Below are 20,826 nucleotides of genomic sequence, written 5' to 3' on the forward strand. Positions count from 1 at the left end.
GGGAATATGAAAACAATATACCAACACAATGGGCGATTATGAACAGGGAATCAACAAGTGCCAACACAAGTTACTTGGTCCACTGATCAGGGTTTACATATATAAATTGACCTACTACTAGACACTATGAACACATCGGGAAATATCCTGATCATTCCACACGCTAATGTGAAATTTAGTTAAATTGGCAAAGACCCCCCAACAATAAATTTTATATGCGACTGCACCTTTAGGATTCAGGATTAGATTGAGGGGAACATCCAATGTGCCTGATAAAAATAGAATTGAAAGAAGCACCATTGCAGAGTATGCAATGCAATTGTGATCAAGTAGCGACATAAATTACAATAAGCAATCAACTTTCAAATCAAACATCAACTAGCATTGGAACTATCTAAAGTCGCCACTGAAACTTAGGTGGCGTTCGGTAATGTTTTCAAGTCATCTTTTTCATTTTATAAAATGAAAATGGCTTGAAAATGTGTTCGTTGGTCTGTTTTCAAAAATCCAGAAAATAATTTTTGAAAATAATTTTTTATTTTACTCGTAAAACAGGAAAACGACAAATAGACGTTTTCACATTTTCATTCTCATATTTTAGAAAACATGGAGATATATTTTCCAAAACGAAGAAAAAAAAGAATGTGCTCTCTTCTTCCATATTCTCACGTCGTTATCTTCTTCTCAGGTCTCTCTCTCAGCTCTAGTCGCAATTTTCTCTCGTTTTTGAAAATTATTTTCAGAATAAGCTACCGGACACATTTTCGGATCTCAAAAATCCAATCTTGTTTTCTCGTTTTTATTTTCAAAATAGGTTTTTGAAAAATCATTTTTAAAAACGTTACCGGACAAGCCCTTAAAATCCCAACTACAATCATCTCATAAATAACTAGTTTTGAACTATAATATTAAATTGGGCACATAAATCACGGATTTCTTGCCTTTCAAGCTCAGAGGTCATGGGGGTGTCATGGATCCTAATCTGACCACCAAAGCCTAATGGTCGGATTTCATTCACAACAACCACCATTTGCCTTAGTGTTGCCACTGTAATTACTGGAAGAGTTGCTAAACCATGCCCATACATCTGCACTCGTTCCGAGGCTCCATCACGAAGGGCCGCAAGCTCTTGTACTCTACCTTTCAACTCGGCTAATTCTTGATCAGCTTGCTGAACTCGGTGCTCGTAGTGGTCAGCGCGACCTGCGTGAAAATCACGTTGCGTTCGCAGGTGTAGGAGTTGGTTATTGATAGCTGCTCTATTAGCTAGGAGTACATTCCTTTGTTCCTCGAGTTGTAGTCGAGTTTGTTCGTGGTCTGCCGCTGCCTGTTGATGTTCGCCAATCCTTGACCTTGCGGCAATCAAGCCTGTTAATGAAACTAACGATTGTGGGGCATTGTGAACATGATTGCCCTCAAGAATGTTGTGTTGAGCCATATATAATATCCTGAAAACTCAGTAAAGAACAGCAGGCATTTCACAACTAGTGTAATAATTCATTACATATATATGCTTCTGAAAACCCAGTAGGAAACACCAGCCATATCCTTGTAACCACCAATCACATAAATTAAACACGAAGGATTTGATTATGCAACTGCGAATTGAAAAAAAAAAAAAACAAAAACGAATTGAAAACAGAAGAGGAGCAAAAAGTCATACCCAAGAGGTTAAACATTTCTATGAAGAGGGAAAACGGCAGAAGAACCAAAACAAATTTGGGATCTGCTCATTTCATTTTAGAAAAACAAATTTTGAGTAGACAGAACTCAGATCTTGATTTCTTGACCAACAATAAAACCCAAAACTTTGATAGAGAGAGAGAGAGAGAACCCAGATTTGTTCATTATCAACGAAAAAATTACCAAAATTTAATCAAGGAAATTGAGAGAGAATCTGCAGTTACCTGAGACTCGGTGATTTGATTTCCACCACCGAAAGAAAGAAATAGAGCAGAACACAGCCGCGTCTCAATACTAATGGTTAATGGAGCAGGGGGTGTCCATTAATAGGAGTCTGGGTTTAAAAAAATAGAAATTGCAGAAGGACTGGAGAAAGAAGAAAACGAAGAAGGCAAATTCACGTTCCTTGTAAACAGCAGGGAATACATGACTTATAGAGGTCACGAGCCAGTCATGCTCAAAAGGGACAGTTGTCACCATCTACATCCTACATCAGTAACTAATTAAACGCAAAGTATTATGAATGAAACGGTACACCATCTAGAATGGCCTCACTGGACAAGTTAGTCCTTTAATTGGTGGGAGGCCCATCATCCATCTTAGAATTCAGCCGCCGTAGTGGCTATGGGTGAATAGTTAATGGAGCTTAACTACTAAAGGTGTACAGCGGTGCTGCACAGGGAAGGGATGATTGGAATGGGCTGGGACACAGGTGGACCTTGGGTTAGGGTTTTCTTTTGGGCTTTCGGGTTTTTTTAAGGTTTTTTTTTAAATTCCAATAACTCCCTAGTTTGTTTGGGGAAAATAGTGGGTTTTGGCCCAAGTTAGGCCTGCTTTATTAGTGGGTTTTAGTCTATATTGCTATGGTTTCTTCTTACACCAAGCTAATGAATCTCCTGAAGTACCACAATTGAGTGCATTGACGAAGGGAGATTCGAAATAGTTTTCTTAGTGTACTATGAGATTTGTAGTTGTGTAGGCTCGTAAAATTCAAATGAGCATCATTGTACTAGTAGATGGTACCCGTATTCCCTTATCTGCTTGACCACTGATTTAGGGTACAAGTATATAAGATTTATTTGTATGTGCCGTTCTGGCTTTGGGAATGAATGAAATATCTATTACTTTGTCAAAAAAAAAAAAAAATCAATAATGATTTGTTAATTGATATGATCAAAGTTAGGGATTTGTATTGAACCAACATAATAAAAGAGCCAAGGAGGAGAATCGCTCGCTGGAGTGAGGGAGGGAGAGAGAGAGTTTAAGTAGAAAGAAGAAAAATAATAAAGCTGTTAATAAGCAATAATTAGAGGCATATTTGGAAGAAATGAAATTCAGCTTTGACAAAATTAATATTATGGTTTTGAGTGACAAAAGAGCACACATAGCGGTTAATAAATGGAGAAGGTTACTAACATTTCTCATTCTGAAATCTCACCAACGGGTAGTCCAGGACAAAGCCATTGGGTGCCCTCATCATTCAGCTTTGTGAATTCTATCAAAAATGTTGTTTTGTTCCTCATGACTAATACTAGCACCACTCGACTTGACTTAGAATCAATGGACAAACTTTGCTTTATCCAATAACAAGATGGGAGCAATGTGTATGTACGTCAACCTTATATGGAGGTTAATTCCCAACTTGAGTCGAAGCATGGTAAAATACCCCATGTTTAATCCAATTAGCCTAACTAATCCATAATGCAGCTTATTACCATTTGATCTACTAGCATAAGTCTCTCATTTTTAAGTGAAAGGTTGTGAGCAAGGTTCTAAATCTCTGCGATATTTCTGATATATCCCCCGATATCTCCTTTTTTGACGGACCGATATATCTAGGGGGGAAAATATCTTATCTGTCACCGTTTCTGCGAAATTTTTCCGACATCGTCAAGTATCCCCAATATATTAGATATTTGCGATATATCCCGATAAAGTGAAAAAATATCTGTAAAATTTGAGGTAAAAATAAAAAAAAAATCAGTAATTCTCTAAATGAAAAATATGTGTGAAGAGAGATTTCCTAAAGCCAAATTTGAGTGAGGAGAAATCCCCTCAAGGTGAATCTAGGTGAGTAGAAAATCCCCTCAAGGCGAATCTAGGTGAGGAAAAAAAATCCCCTCAAGGCGAATCTAGGTGAGGAGAATTGGATAAATACCCTCAAGGCGATTTTGGGTGAGAAGTAATTATCTAAAAGTCTAAATGCAAATCTGTGTGAGGAGAGATTTGGAACTGTGTAGTCTGTGACTATTTCTGTAACTCTGTATGTAGTTTGTAACTCTGTAGTTGAATAATAGAAAGAAGATAAAGCCATAAAGGTTCAATTATTCAAATGAGGCCAAATGACATTGCAGAAGGAAGTCAAGGAACCATATATGGATAATATGATGAGAAGAAAGTGCAGAGTACGGAGTATTAAATTTTGGCTATGCATCTTGAAAAAGTGAGGAATAACGAATCTACTGTGTAGTATGTGTCTTAAACTTGAAATTTTTTTTTTGGAAGTTGTCTCTTGTTTTAGTGGATCAACATAATTAAAAATAGAAAGTGATATATGATATGAAGCAAACTACAGACGGTTAAATAGTTAAATGTAATTCATCTTTTTTATTGATTTTATTTTGTTAAGTGCAATGTTTATAAAACTATACAAAGGGCCCCAAATTGATCAGGGCCTCAAAGTGCCACCGGAGATCAAAATAGAGGTGATAGCATGGATAAAGAGAAAAGATTCTATTAAGCAAGAAAAGGCAGCTGTTCAAGATGATATTAGAGAAGAACTCCGCAATGATTATCTTGACAATCAAACAAGTCTGTACAATGACGATGACGACAATGATGATGATGATGATGGATTTCAGTATCCACCAGACATGCACCCTGCAGAACGACAAGATTATCTTGCTGCAGTAAGACGATCAACCGTAGATTGTGATAAGAACTCTCAGTTTAGTAGAAGTGCAAGATTTCAATTTCCAAAACTATCGAGAGGCGGTAGTAGCAGTCAACAACCGCAACAAGTTGATCGATCAAAAACCTATCGGTACTCATTTTCTGAGCCTCCAATAGCAATGCCATCAAAAGATAGTCGATCAAAACAAAGCACAATTAAATCATTACTAAAAGGTGGTAGAGAACTATTGGCAACAATGGTGTCTAAATACCACATATATGATGCTGTCCCTTTTAACAAAGCTGATTCTCCACATTTCCAAAACATGTTGACTACAGCTGGAAGCGGAACAGGTGGCGGATGTGAAAGATATGAATATGGACTATGTTCTGTGGATGGAGAATTCCAATTTACCTGTGAAGGTAATTTTGATCATGTCACCCAAGATGAAGACCACGAAGTGAGAATAGCTGGTCATGGTGCTCAAGAGAAGACCCGATATGGGAGGAGGACTAGAGGTGCAACTGATGATCAAAGTATCCCATAAGATGTTTCTTCAATTGCCTTAAGTTTTGACTCTATCAGTTTAGGCACAGAGCGCAGTGGGATTTCAAATGAATCTCATGAAAGCAACAATCAATTTGGTTATAATGCTTATGGATATAATTAATATGGAGAAGTATATGATCAGTCATCTAGTTGGGTTCATCCTTATTATCCCCTTATAGGGAAAACAGTCGGCAGTTCTAAAGAGATCTATAACTATCATGTTCATCACTACAATTCGCACTATATGGGTCATATGTCTTGGTTTGATTATTGCATTTTCGTAGACCAGCGAGCGGCTTTTCAACCGCCTAGAGTCTCTTTTTGGATGTAGATAAAGTTGACATTCATATATATATATATATATTTATATGTAGTTCTAAATTTCTAATAAATTGACTTTTTTCAAAAACGATATTTTCGTACACTGTATCCCCAATATATCCGATATCTCCCTTTTTCAAAATATTGATAGATATGAAAATATCGATATTTAAAACCTTGGTTGTGAGATTGCTTCACGAAATGCTAGTTGTAATTATCATAGATATAAAAACTAGAAAATGGGTGGAGAATGTACAAAGGAGGGCAAAACTATTTCATCCATGTTTCTTCAACATATGTTGCAGGTTTTCGTTCCTATTTTGATTAGGTTTTCTATTTTTATTTTGATTAGAACTTCTTTTTTTGACTTATAGTTGTTATGTTAGCAAGTTGATAACACACCCACCCAGTCAGTATTCAGACCGAGGTTCACGAGAGTATCCCAATAAAGTCAGACTAATCTCCCACTGTAGGCACATGAACTCGAAAGCCCCTCAAACCTTACTGGTCACAAATTGGTTGGACTTGAGACTCAAACTCTAAACATGGGGGTTCCATACTAGGTATAGCTCAACCAACCTTACTACATGCGCCAGGTGGTTTTGATTAGGACTTCTATTCCACATAGATTATGTTTGGTCATAATATAATCTATAAATACCTACCTTCAAGATAGAAGAGAAGAAGAAACAAGATTTTGATTTCCGATTGCACCAACGAAACCCAGAAGCCGATTTCTACCGAGAAGACCAAAACACGTACAGACAGACCAATACCGAGAGAAAGAGGTGCTCTGTGATGGAGATGCTATGGACATGGCTTTTGAGTATCTTCTTCATCTTAACTCTCTTATACCTTGTGGGTTATCAGCTTTTGTGCCTAATGGACCTCGAGGACGATTACATCAACTCATATGATTCATCATCTCGGATAAACCGTATTGTTTTGCCAGAGTTTATCGTTCAAGGAGTTTTCTGCGTCATTCTTTTTATAACGAGACATTGGTCTATGCTTCCATTGGCTCTCCCGCACCTATATTATAACGTCAATTCGTACATGAAGGGGCGGCACTTGGCAGATGTGACTGAGATCGTAACCTGCTAAGCTGGGAGAAAAAACAACGCATCTTCAAGATTGCCTATCTGTTCATCCTGGCCATCCTCTCTCTATTCGGGTTGTTTTGGAGCATTGGAGATGAATAAGATTAACCATGCACTGTTGCTCCCACTGAGCTCTACCATTGTTTTTATGAAGGAGCCATAGTGGAGATGGTCTCGTGTGGATTTGAAATTTTGAATCAGTACTTGTGCAAACTCAGCCTGATTTTGACACCTGATTTCTCATTTTTGTGTTGGTAGTTAGGTGCTCCACCTATTGTATGTATATTACTTGCACTCGTCCCTTTATATATGGACAACTTTTTTTCCATCATTTACAATGTCAAGCAGTATAATCTTTTAATGGTTGCAAATGGGCGAATGGCACTGCCTCATAGTGATTCAGAAGTTCGTGACATATAATAAAATTTTCACCCCATAATTTAGGAAGAGACTACTCTGACCCCAGTATAATTTAGGAAGAGATCATAAATCAATGTTATTGTCAACTGCTGCAAGCTAATAACATAATATGCATGTCTCGTCTTTGAGATTGATGCACGTGCTGCATAATGTACTATAATGCACGTGCTGCATAATGTACTATAATGCACGTGCATCTATCTTCCCTAACGATAAAGCATGAGTTTAGATATAAAATAACTTCATGAGGATCCCATTTCCAGGAAAAACTTTAACTAGTTTGATTAGACTAGTTACTCGCCAGAAACAAATAAACATCAACTTTAACCACCTTTAAGGTGTGGGAGCCATTGAAACCAAAAAATAGACTAACCTAATACTGGACACAATATGAACACATCGGGAATCAAAAATTTCCTGATCATCATGCACGACAGTATGAAATTGAGTTAAAATGGCAAATACGCCCAAGAATACTTTTTACTGGGAAATGCACCTTTACGATTCAGCAATTAGAACAGAAGGCAAAAGCCACAAATGTGCTTGATAAATTAGAAATAGAAGGAGGGCCATCATTCATATGCAATGCACTTAATTGTGATCAAGTAACAAATCCAATAAAGTAATCAGCCTCTAAAGCTCACCTAGCATTAGACTTGTCTAAAAGTTCATCTGGATATCTGCGTTGATATTGCTGTCGCCACCGAAACCTACAATCCCAAAGGCCAAAACAACAAAGTAACATGAGCTCCACTAAACAAAAAAAGCACACCACTCACAGAAATTGAATCAAAATTCTACCAATTCAGGTATCACCATAGTACACACTTATTAAAGCAAAACACTGAATTGGCATTCGTCAATCTTCTGAAACTGTAAAACTGCGCTTAGCCCCAGCTCAAATCAGCTACTCCATACACTCTTCTACCATATAAACCAATCAAATTTTCAAACTTTTCTTTCACTTCTCTTCCAAAACAATCAAAATTTCACTTTTTTCTTTCATTAATCAAATTCCAGAGCAAAACACAATCATCAAATCGCATCTCAATTCAATTTCTGAGATTAAAGACAAGAACTTACGATAACTCCTTAAATGCATAGACGATGGGGTCGATTTAGGGAATAACAACCAGGAGCCTCTCGAAGAGTACGGACGGGATGATTTTCTCCGGCGACGAGCTCGTGCTAAACCCTCGGCAAAATGTCGAGGGACCCACCCAGGCTCGCAATCGACCTCCGCATTCTAAATCTAACTCCGGTGAGGATCGACTGAAATTTTCTTTCTGGCAAAAAGCCCTCGTTAAACCCTAAATCACTCTCACAGTGCTACGCTGAGAAGTAATAACGGAATGAGAACACCAATTTATAACAAATTGAACTCATGATCGCTGTGACTTCTCCATAATTATTTTTCTTTTTGTCTGTCGTATCTATCAAGATAAGTGCAACAAATCATCTAAACTATATTTTTCTCACACTTGTCCATTGCAAATCAAGTGTAAAATTTTCTCTGAAGATGGGTTTAAAGTTGCTTGTTCTGCTTTGACTGAACTTCAAAGCATCACATTAGAGAGATAGAATGACCATGCTAGAGAAGTTTTTGATGGAAAAAAGAATCAAAAAGAGTTTTGAAGTCCTTTATCCCTGCGAGAAAAGAAGGGCACATTTACTTGGAATTGGAAGGAATGATTACGGGGTAAAAACATTCCTGCGTTTACTAACATATAAAATAATAGGAATGATTCCGGGTAAAAGAATTCATGCGTTGCGTTTACTAACACATGAAGGAATCAGAATGGGTGTAAGTCCCACCTCCTTATCAGGAATCGATTTCTGAATACTTAGGAATTTGATTACGAAGGGGGGAGATGTGTTTAAGAATCAATCATCCGGAATCAATACCGATTCCTTTCTTCTCTCATTCCACTTGTCTCCGATTAATGATTATTTTCCATTCAAAGTAAGTAAACATGTCATTAAAGGTTTAGGATTTGTGGATGATTGAATTGCCAACTAGAAAAAGAAAAAAGGAAAAAAAAAACTTAATTGCAAGAGAGGGTAGTTGGGGTAATTTATAAAAAAATATTATTTAAAGTAATCGAAAAATAGAAGGGGTGTGTAAATAAAGAAAATAGGTGTGTGAATAGCACCACCCTTTTTTCTTTCTAAAACAAATTTGTTGAAGGTGAGTACCATTTGGTCTACTAAGACTTATTTTGTAATAGACTGACTGTTTATGTTATAAATGAGAGAGAAAAAATTGTCCGAGAAAAGAAAAAGGGTTTTTGTCCATTTACCCCATTTCTATGGATTTTTTTCCCACTTACCCCATTAAGTTTTTTTTAATTCTCTCTTACCCAATACATTCTAAGGGAGTCTTCCCTAATACCCCATTAAGATTTTTTTTTGTTTTTAATTTTTTTTAATACAATTTTACCCCTCACCCCTTTGTTACTTAGAGAGAGAGATAGAGAAAATGGTAGAGAGAGAAACCATAGGAGACTTCGCCGGAGCCCGTCACCGGCTGCCGGTCGCCGGAATCCAGCTGCAGGCCGCCGGATTCCGGTCACCTGCTGCCACCAACCGGAATTTGCTGAAAATCTCACCGGAAAGTTTTTTTGCCCCCTAATAGACGTCTATTGCCCCCAATAGACGACTATCAGCCATGTATTGCCCCCCAGTAGACGTCTATTGCCCCCCAATAGACGACTATCAGCCATGTATTGCCCCTCAATATACGTCTATTGCCCCCAATACACGTCTATTGCCCCCCAATACACGTCTATTGCACCGCCAGAATATAAACAAATCTTCTTAAAATTAGACAAATAAAACTTTAATTAAATAAATAAAAGGAGAAAATTACATCAATTCAAAACGTCTATTGGCCCCCAATAGATGTCTATTACCCCCCAATAGACGCTTTAACAGATGTCTATTGCCCCAATAGAACTTTTTTTTTCTTCATTTTTTCTTTCTATCTGGGCATTCTGCACCAGTAGCACCATTTACCCAAAAAAAAAAAAAAAATAGAAGCAGCACCACTATTAGGCTATTGGCCAAGAACCTGTACACCACAAAATTTCAAACCCTGAGACTCAGAAATGGGCGACAGCTCCTCTGCCGCAAAGAGACGGCAGTGACACTGGACGGAGCTCCCTGACATTGCCACAGAGTCGAAACTCTCGCGGCTGGGTGCCATTGACATCTTGGAGAGCGCTCAGAAGGTTTGCAGGAACTGGCGCAAAATCTATAAGAACAACACTTGGATTTGGCGCACCGTCGACATGAGAAATGATGGTGATTTTCCATACGACCTGGAGATTATGTGCGGCCAGTTTGCCACGCCGTTGATCGCTCCTGCGGTGAGCTCGTCGATATTAACATCGAGCACTTCGGCACCGATGAGCTGCTTTGATCATTTGTACACCACAGCTGCCCGGAAATGAAGAGAGGGCCGGAGCGGACCCAACCCGGAGATCCCCGCTTAGAAATCCCCCGAAATGGGACCTGAATCTCACCGGAGATGACTGATTTGCGGTGGCTGCAGTGGAATCGAGGCCAAAGAAATCGCCAACCTTCTGATCGCAAAAGCCGCCGTCGGCAATCATGGAGATCAGCGCCTTCGAATGTCCGACTCCGACGAGGAAGGAGCGACGGGGAGAGGGAGGGACGGAGGGGGAGGGGGGAGAGAGAGAGAAACCGGATCGGAGGGAGGAGACTCGAAGAGAGATGAGAGAGTGGCATGTTGGAGTTTTTTAATTATGTTAAGGGCAAAGTTGTCATTTCAATTTAAATTGGGTTAGTGGGATCAGAAATTTCTTGCTGGAGTAAGTGGGATATTTTTCCCTCATTTTGGGGCTAATTAACCTATCCGACTCATTAGGGCAAATCTAGAGCGCGGCCATCGAGTCAAAACTCAAAACTGAATCGGCACCCATAGCCACTACGGCGGCTGAATTGTAAGATGGACACCCCCTGCTACAAAAAGGCCGGCCGGGGAATTCATCAGGAGAGGAATACAGTTGAAATCTTTGGTATTATCTTGTCCCGGTTGTCACTAAAGGATGCAGTGGCTACTAGCAGCCTTTGTAAGGAATTTCGATATATGTGGAGGTCTATTGACTCGCTAGATTTTGATGCGGCTGAAATCCTACGGGGATTCTTGGCGGAGAAGGACCGGGAAGTGAGAGACCGGAAAACCCTTGATTATGTAAACTGGGTTACTCGTGTCGTGAGACAGCTTAAGGAGGAGGATGGCAATTTGAAACTTTTCAGGGCTTGTTTTTGTGGAATCGATGAGAGGTATAGGAGTGAAGTTGATGAATGGGTTCAGTTTGCGATGATAAGGAGGGTTGAAGTTCTGGTATTGGAATTTCTGGCAGATTGTTCTGCTAACTTTTACCTCTTTCCACACAAGTTAACAGGCTTTGACAGCCTCAAAGCTCTAGAATTGGAATTTGTGGATGTGACACAAGATACCCTCGACGACTTGGTGCGTAACTCCCCTAGTCTTGAGAGGTTAAGGGTGTCGTTTACCCATTCTTTGATCAAGGTAGCGATAATTGGCAATCGGAACCGCCCCGTTGCACTCAAGTCTCTGGTGATGAGTCGTAATCGGCACCTAAAAGCAATTGAGATTCGTAATGCCCCTCTCCTGGCTTTACTGTCATATGTTGGGCATCCTATAGATGTGGTTGTTGAGAATGTGCCACTATTGAGTGAGTCCAACCTTTCCTACCGTTCATCCAACAAAGATTGCATAGCACTCCCTTTCAGCCAACTTTCATCTTGTATTTCTCAGCTGCACACTCTCGTGATGGACATCCATTGCATGGACGTGAAGGTCTATAAGGAGAATCATGAAATCCCTGAATTACCAAATCTCAAGTGTTTTGATTTGGTAGTTTATGCAGATAAATGCTGGTCTAGTCTTCGTATGTTGACCTCTTTCCTCAAGGCATTCCCTCGTTTGGGCACTCTTGTGTTGAAGGTATATTTTTGAAATTGAGTTATTGATTGCACAAATTGAGTTATGATAGTTTTTGTGCACGTTCTGCCATCATGTAGTGGTTAATGACTATAAGCGCCAATGCCAACATTGCACTCATATATAAGACATGCATTTTTTTCTTCTTCTCTTCATCATGACTGTATATAAAGTTTTAGTTCTAACAATGCTACTGGAGGCGGTTTTAATCTAGCTGGTAATATACCCGACCCGGCCCTAAACTAGTTTCTATTGGTCTGTTTGAGTCGAGAACTTTCAGTACTAATCTAGTGTCCTTTGTCGGCCTAACCATTCAGTTGCATGCATATCAGTTTCTTGTTAGGTTAATGATGATTCTATCTATTCAATGGTCCCTTTTGTTCTTTTTGCTTGTACACTGAAAAATGGTTGTCTTGGTGCAGATGGAATTCTTAGATTCTTATTTTAGTTGTGATCCACGCACATCATACAGACCGAGATATGAAGAGAAAGTTACCACATACCCACATCGTTACCTAAAGGTATTAGAAATAGTAAGGTATCGCCATCGTTTAAATGCTGTGGAACATGTGAGACACGTGATAGAGACGGCTATTGCTCTGGAGAAAATTGTTATTAATCCTGTTCATTGGGAATTTCATCACACTGGAGCTGACAGGAGAAAAGAACATGCCTTGATGGAGGAAGTTGCAAGAAAAGGTGCTGTGGACATGCTGAAAAGAGAAGTGCCTTCAACAATAGAATTCGTGGTTCTGTAGACTATGCTCTGTAATGTGTCTGACTTTTAGTGCCTTCAACTTTTAACTTCCATTTGACTCCAAAATTTTATCTGCAAGACTTTTAGTGAGTACCACTTCTTTAGAGCTGCTTTGTTCGAATGTTCAACTTCTAGATTTTAGTTGACTCGAAAATTTGTATTGCTATGTCATGTTTCTATCATTCTATGAAGTTGATTTCTGTAATGAGCGCGGAAGCCATATGAACTATTTGAATTAATGTCAGATATTTTTCCAAGTTAGAATGTTGTACAAATTTATGCAGAGATCATAAATTGAAGTTATTGTCAACTGCTGCAAGCTAATAACACAATATGCTTGTCTTATCTTTGAGATTGATGCATGTGCTGCATAGTAATGTACCTGTATCTATCTACCTAACGATTTTTGCCTTCTAAAGCATGAGTTAAGATAGCATAACCTGAAAGGACCAACCAAACACCAATTCCCTATTCCTCAAGCAGTAAAGCCTACTCTTGAACTATATTACTATGGATTCGCTTCTGCCTCTGTGTTCAGCACCTCCATCTGTTCTGTATATAATCATTGTTACAGCCCTTTAGCGTTCTAGTTCTTATTCTCCCCCGTCTATTCTGAAATCCCACCTACTGATAGTCCAGGATAAAGCCACTACTGGGTGCCCTCATCATTCAGCTTTGTGAACTATCACAAATGTTGTTTTGTTCCTCATGATTAATGTATCAACAGCCTCAAGCACCACTCGACCTGACTCAGAATCAATGGACAAACTTTGCTTTATCCAATAAAAAGATGGAAGCAATGTGTATGTACGTCAACCTTACATGGAGGTTAATTTCCCAACTTGAGTCGAAGCATGGTAAAAATACCCCATGTTTAATCCAATTAGCCTAACTAATCCATATTGGGTTGGTGAGCCATGGCTTATTGGTTGGCTAGCCTAACTAACACCTTGGAGGTCACGGGTTCAAAGTTCAAACTGACATCAGAGTTGGGGTGGGGAGTTACACTGTCGTCTAGAGCCAAAAAATTAATAATAATAATAATCCATATTGGAGCTCATTACCATTTGGTCTAATGACATAAGTCTCTTCTTTGTAAGTGAGAAGTTGTGAGGTTGCCTCAGGAAATACTAATTGTTGTAATTCTCAATTATTTATGTAATAAAATAAAATAAAAAACTATACCATATTGGATAAACTTTCTGGGAATAAAAACAACATAAATAAAATAAAATAACATAGAAATAAAAACTAGAAAATGGGTGTAGAATGTGCAAAGGAGAGCACTGTTTCATCCATACTTGTTGCAGGTTTTCTTTCCTAGTTTGATTAGGTTTTCCTACCTCCAAGATAGAAGAGAAGAAGAAACAAGATTTTGATTTCCGATTGCACCAACGAAAACCAGAAGCCGATTTCTACCGAGAAGACCAAAACACAGACAGACCAATACCGAGGGAAAGAGGTGATCTGTGATGGAGATGCTATGGACATGGCTTTTGAGTATCTTCTTCATCTTAACTCTCTTATGCCTTGTGGGTTATCAGCTAATGTGCCTAACTGACCTCGAGGACGATTATATCAGCTCATATGATTCATCATCTCTGATAAACAGTACTGTTTTGCCAGAGTTTATCGTTCAAGGAGTTTGGTGCGTCATTCTTCTTATAACGAGACATTGGTTTATGCTTCTATTGGCTCTCCCACACCTATATTATAACGTGGCACTTGGTAGATGTGACTGAGATCTACAACCTGCTGAGCTGGGAGAAAAAACAACGCTTCTTCAAGTGTACCCATCTGTTCATCCTGTGCATCTTCTCTCTATTCGGGTTGTTTTGGAGCATTGGAGACGAATAAGATTAATCATGCACTGTTGCTCCCACTGAGCTCTATCATTGTTTTTATGAAGGAGCCACAGGGGAGAGAGTTTCTTGTGGATTTGAATCAGTACTTGAGCAAACTCAGCCTGATTTTGACACCTGATTTTTCATTTGATTTTGTGTTGGTAGTTATGCTCCACCTATTGTTTGTAAATTACTTGCACTCGTCTACTTTATATATGGACAACTTTTTTCCCTCATTTACAATGTGAAGTAGCATAATCTTTTAATGGTTGCAAATGGCACTGCCTCAGAGTGATTATAATAAATAATGAGGTTTTCAACTTAAAAAAAAAAAAAAAAAAAAGGAGAGAAGAACATCGTACGTCGTTGAGATCGAGTCGATCTCATTCACCCCAGCGGGGCAGAGATCTTAAATCAAAGTTATTGTCAACTGCTGCAAGCTAGTAACATAACATGCATGTCGTCTCTGAGATTGATGCATGTGCTTTTCGGTACCATAATGCATGTGCATCCATCTACCTAACCATGCTTGCCTCCTAAAGCATGAGTTAAGATATAAAAAAAACTTCATGAGGATCCCATTTCCAGGAATAAAAAACAACTCCCTTTAAGAAGAAAAAAAAAAACAATAGTTATGAAACTAGAAAATGGGTGTAGAATGTACAAATTAAAGGAGGAAAAACTATTTCATCCATTCTCTGCATGAGGAAGGTAAATTGCAATATACATGTTTCCTAGTTTAACATGTCTTATACTAGTTTGATTAGGATTTCTATTCCTAGTAGGATAGGATGATGTTTTGTCATAATATGTCTATAAATACCTACCTGCAAGATAGAAGAGAAAAAGATTCTACATCCGTGACTACTCGATCTCATTCACCCAGCACCAAATTAACCCTAGACATGGATATTTCTGGAATCACAGTGAGACCAGCAGTGGGCAAGGAGAAGGAGAAGTACTCTGAAGAAGGTCTAAAGGCTGCCGCCAGAGTCATCAAAAAAGAAGGATGTCAGATTTGTATTGATGATCACCAACACATTATTCGTTGCCCGTACTTCCACCTGGTGCAGCTGTTGGCCCTGACTATCTAGTAATATGTGACTTGTGTGGTTATGAGTTATTGCAGCCTACAGCGGCTCACTGTTGGATGTGCGGTAAGTGGGGAGCACGTGCGGTGGAGGCGTCTACCTTTGACGAGAGCTATCGTAACCATCTAGAAGAAGATTACATAGCAGAACCAATTGTGTATGCCGAGTACATGGACCTAGACAACTACACAACACCAGAACCAGTGCAAACTCAGAAGACTGAACATCAAGATCACATAAAAGAAACTTGATATAAAAACTAAAAGCCGGACTCTGAAAAAAAAAAAAAAAAAAAACTAAACTAAAAGTCGGACACTGAAGAAAAAGAAATGATTTTATACCAGAGCCGGAGACCTTGGCACAGGAGATCTTTGCTATTGTTTATATGCTTGTTGCGTGGGTTCTATACTTGTATGCATACTTGTCTACAATAGCAAGTGGATGTTAAAAGTGAATAAGCAAAACTTTCAGCTCCTATTTCTTGTAGCCTGAGTTTGGAGAATGAGCGCCTGATTCCTGATTGATCTACAAGGATTTCCACCTTAACATGACAAATGACACTGGTATTCTTATTCCTAAAGATGTAGAAAAAACCAAGCACATTCAAAAAATGGAGCTTCAAGAGAGGGACTCTGCGAACATAACATACAATCATAGATCAACAGCACCATTGCAGTAAGTAGATTTATTACCAAAAAGGGAGGGAAAATACATGAAAAATCCAAAAGGGGCAGCATTGATGCAACAACTATCCAAAAATTCCAGTGCTGCCAGGCTTCAGCCAGTCAACAGCAAGCCCCACAACAAACTTTAATTGCAGCATTCTACAGCCTATGATTCACTATGTCAGCTTTCACTCTTTAAACAACAGTCTATATAAATTCCTAGTCTGAATTGCAAAGATTTTATGCAAAAAGAGATTACATGTGGCAGATCAGCTAATGATCATCTTGCTGAGGAACTCAGCTTTCTCAGGAAGATATTCCATCAATTCATCCTTGGTCACCCAAACAAAATCCTCACACTTTCCAATTTTTAACTTGTTTGTTGCAATCACTTGAGACTTGAAAAAGAATCGCTGAAAGAAAGGGAAGAAAAAGATGTAATTGTCAGTATACATATAAAATTATTATCACTATCAGCACAAGCCAGTGTAAAACTGAAAATGTTGCCAAAAGCCAACCTTGAAAGATGGAGAGTCAATCACATTTTCTGATGACTCCATTGTAATATGTCCCATAGGAGCATTTCCAACAAAATATGTGTGGGACAGATCACCTAGGACAGACTGTAATGCAGATTCTGCACACTAAAGAAAAATGGTATTTATTTAGCAAACACAAATGTGATTTATATGGAAGAAGAGGAAAAATAATATATATCATATAACAGCCATCACCTTGCGCAATGTCTCCTCAGACTCGTACACTTTTTCTGGAAAATGCCAGACTGGCTTTCCATTAGGAGATCCATGTGTGTTACCATAGATAAGAAGATAAAGTCTTCTGTCAAGTGCCCTCTGCAATGACCTAAAGAACAAGACAACTAACTTCAATACTAGGAACTTTTGTTTTCGTGTTCTGATATCAAAATCATTCACATAAGTTTTACGTATAAAAGATCTAATGAGTTATCAATTCTTCTAATTTTTCTCTCAGCAATTAAGTTTCACCCACTACAATAGTTTTTTAACCATATCATAACTCAAAGGCAGGGACACACATGATCTTCTAATATGATATTACATACAGACCTCTGAAACACTATAATAGCAATAAAACTTAACTCACATTACATTTAACCCATAAAGAACAGCCAACTAAGAAGTAAGCACTAAAAACAAATTATCAATAGTAATCACTCAATATCCAACCATTACCAGTGCAAAACAAATATCCACCTTAAATCCAAGACGACTGTAGAATAGGTTTTTTAAGAAATTCATAGGCAATTTTTAGGAGCTCTTTTACTTCAAATAAAGTGAAAAGTTGAGAAGGAAAACTAGATTCTTATAGATAGACCAAAATCATACTCCATACTTTCTATCATTTTGTTTGTCAGCTTCAGTGATCCGTGGAGCCGGTACATAATCAATTTGGTAGTCTCCTTTTCCCCTGTTCACCAAAAGAAAGCGTCATACTAGAGTTGTACATTTTATTTGCACCATTTTTGTTGGTGAATCATGTAAGGTTAATGCAATAAGGGGAACAATTGCATATGAACTTTATCAATTAGATTTTATAAAATAGCTTTGTGCGTGGATGTATGTTTCAGTGCCTCCCATAAAACTAGAACTGGGTGAATAAATAGACAGGTCATTCTCAATGATGGTTTGCTAGATTCATGAATGCAAACCAGAAGAAAAACTAGCCACTCTTTATGATGCATCAGTTTACCAACATCATGTTTCCTTATACTCGTATCAACATTATATCTTTTTATAACTCTGAACGGTTAGTCCCTAAGAATGCTTGCAAAGGTTTCCTTATATTAAGACAATCACATTTTGCAGGACAATTAGAAAGAAATAATAATTAAAAAAAAATTGAACTTGCCAGAAACAAATAAACATCAACTTTAACTACCTTTAAGGTGTGGGAGCCATTGAAACCAGAAAATAGACTAACCTAATACTGGACACAATATGAACACATCGGGGAATCAAAAATTTCCTGATCATCATGCATGACAGTATGAAATATAGTCAAAATGGCAAATACGCCCAAGAATACTTTTTACTGGGAAATGCACCTTTACGATTCAGTAATTAGAACAGAAGGCAAAAGCCACAAGTGTGGTTGATAAATTAGAAATAGAAGGAGGGCCATCATTCATATGCAATGCAGTTGTGATCAAGTAACAAATCCAATAAAGTAATCAGCCTCTAAACCTCACCTAGCATTAGACTTGTCTAAAAGTTCATCCGGATATCTGCGTCGATATTGCTGTCGCCACCGAAACCTACAATCCCAAAGGCCAAAACAACAAAGTAACATGAGCTCCACTAAACCAAAAAGTACATCACTCACAGAAATTGAATCAAAATTCCACTGATTCAGGTATCACCATAGTACACACTTATCTAAGCAAAACACTGAATTGGCATTCATCAATCTTCTGAAACTGTAAAATTGAGCCTAGCCCAGCTCAAATCAGCTACTCCATACACTCTTCTACCATATAAACCAATCAAATTTTCAAACTTTTCTTTCACTTCTCTTCCACAACAATCAAAATTTCACTTTTTTCTTTCATTAATCAAATTCCGGAGCAAAACGCAATCATCAAATCGCATCTGAATTCAATTTCTGAGATTAAAGATAAGAACTTACGAGAACTCCTGAAATGCATAAACGATGGGGTCGATTTTGGGAACAACAACCGGGAGCCTCTCGAAGAGTACGGACGCGACGATTTTCTCCGGCGACGAGCTCGTGCTAAACCCTCGGCTTTTGACGAGGGACCCACCCAGACTCGCAATCGACCTCCGCATTCTGAATCTAACTCCGGCGACGATCGACTGAAATTTTCTTTCTGGCAAAAAGCCCTCGTTAAACCCTAAAAATCACTCTCACAGTGCTACGCTGAGAAGTAAATGCGTTTTTTTAAAATGTAAAATTGTTTTGAGGCCCTTGTTGTTTTGTGAATTTTATTTTGGCTCTTGGTTTAAAAGTCCCTAAATTCTCTTACTATTTCATTTCTTGATTGTCTGAGCTCCGTTTGACGTGTCTTTAGGTTGGTCGGCTTGTCTAAATCTAGCATACTTCAAACTTCAAAACGGTGGAAATTTTCTGCAGTAAAGGGCGGGCACGTTTTCTAGTATAATGTAATTGTCGATTATAACATAATAATCGTAAATTTGTAGTTGTGTAAATGTGTGTGATATTAGGACTACCTCGTCAAACAAAAACAAGAGACCTAATTTGGGTTTCCAAAAGAAAACGTCATCATTGCTGTCATAATACAAGATTTTGAATGCCTTTAAACTTACAAAAAGATTAAACAACTAACCATTTAATTGGCACTTTAGCTTTTGCAAAAGAAGGGACCTAAAAGTACTTATGTTTCGTAAAAAGAAGACTTACAAAACTAAGATTAATAAGATACAAGTCCAGAACGAATCAAAACATATACTATTAACTCAGTACGTATATAGTGCGATTACCAATTATACTAGTATTGTAGTTGTGTAAATGTGTCTTTGTGACATTAGAACTAGCTTACCAAACAAAAACTATGGATCTTTGTTTCGGTTTGGGGTTTTGGAACAAAACACTAAAGGACAGCATAAGCACCACCAGTATGATACGAATTTTCGAACACTCTTCAACTTCTAAAAATACTAAACGGATAAACTAAGAAACATATTGGCTTCTCATGACAATAAGATTTATGAACTTAAAAGTCTTCAAGTTTCGAAAAAAATGGAAGCTATAAAGCTAATGACTATAATAAAATTTATGAACTGAAAAATACAAACAATAGGCTCAAAATTGCTAAGTTTTCTTAAATAATATCATTCAAAAGACTTTAAAAACAAGTAAAAATAAGAATGATTAGGGTATAAACTCAGACACTCAGACATTATTCGTAGTAGTAACTCATTCGAACTACACAAAAATTAGATAATTCCATACACCATTTCTAAGAGATGTTTGGGATAGCATTTGAGTTGAACACATATAATTATGACAGAGGAATGATTAGGGCATAAACTCCACCCCGTTTTCTATTATTAGATTATGTATACAGTGTTTTTCGAGAACAGTTACAAACGAAAACATAGCAATTCACTTTTAGTTGGGGAATATATGATCCAACAGTGATGACGTCTACATCCATCAACTGTTGTTGAAGTTGATTTGCAAGATTAGTATCTTGTTCAAGTAGCTCGTTCCTGTTATCTTTGGCATCAATAGACTTTTGTATACTTAGGTTCAATGCATTCACCTATCCATTAATTTGGTCCATTTCATTTTGCAGACCTGTTATTTGTCCATTCAACAAGTTTAATTGCTGATGATGATATCGATTTAATTCCTGATAATAATTTCTTTGGTTTTACCTGTGGCCACATAGGGTCTGTGCTCAAGTGTGCGCCACACAATGCAGATTTAGATCGTGCTGAGCATCCATGTAATTCACTAGAGATCGATATCAGTGTATCTGGGACGA

The 20,826-nt window shown here is 38.0% G+C and overlaps 2 protein-coding genes across 3 annotated transcripts; one reads left to right on the forward strand and one right to left on the reverse strand.

The window, feature by feature from the left end:
• Positions 1 to 10,881: 10,881 nt before the first annotated feature.
• LOC112182887 lies at positions 10,882 to 12,867 on the forward strand. Its single transcript, XM_024321445.2, has 2 exons — positions 10,882 to 11,962; positions 12,382 to 12,867. The coding sequence occupies exons 1-2, from the start codon at positions 10,937 to 10,939 to the stop codon at positions 12,715 to 12,717; spliced, it is 1,362 nt and encodes a 453-aa protein (XP_024177213.1). The 5' UTR covers positions 10,882 to 10,936; the 3' UTR covers positions 12,718 to 12,867.
• A 3,454-nt stretch (positions 12,868 to 16,321) lies between these two features.
• LOC112181667 (39S ribosomal protein L46, mitochondrial) lies at positions 16,322 to 19,243 on the reverse strand. 2 transcript variants are annotated; one of them, XM_024320050.2, is made up of 7 exons: positions 18,984 to 19,243; positions 18,547 to 18,612; positions 17,691 to 17,765; positions 17,051 to 17,180; positions 16,835 to 16,960; positions 16,576 to 16,729; positions 16,322 to 16,482 (listed from the first exon to the last, which is right to left on the reverse strand). In XM_024320050.2, the coding sequence occupies exons 1-6, from the start codon at positions 19,142 to 19,144 to the stop codon at positions 16,586 to 16,588; spliced, it is 702 nt and encodes a 233-aa protein (XP_024175818.1). In that variant the 5' UTR covers positions 19,145 to 19,243; the 3' UTR covers positions 16,322 to 16,482; positions 16,576 to 16,585. The 2 variants fall into 2 exon arrangements, with proteins under 2 accessions (XP_024175818.1, XP_024175817.1); XM_024320049.2 differs by having other exon boundaries at positions 16,322 to 16,729; positions 18,984 to 19,242.
• Between the last annotated feature and the right edge of the window lie 1,583 nt (positions 19,244 to 20,826).

The sequence above is a fragment of the Rosa chinensis genome, chromosome 1 (genome assembly GCF_002994745.2).
Source record: "Rosa chinensis cultivar Old Blush chromosome 1, RchiOBHm-V2, whole genome shotgun sequence".
Classification (NCBI taxonomy): Eukaryota; Viridiplantae; Streptophyta; class Magnoliopsida; order Rosales; family Rosaceae; genus Rosa; species Rosa chinensis.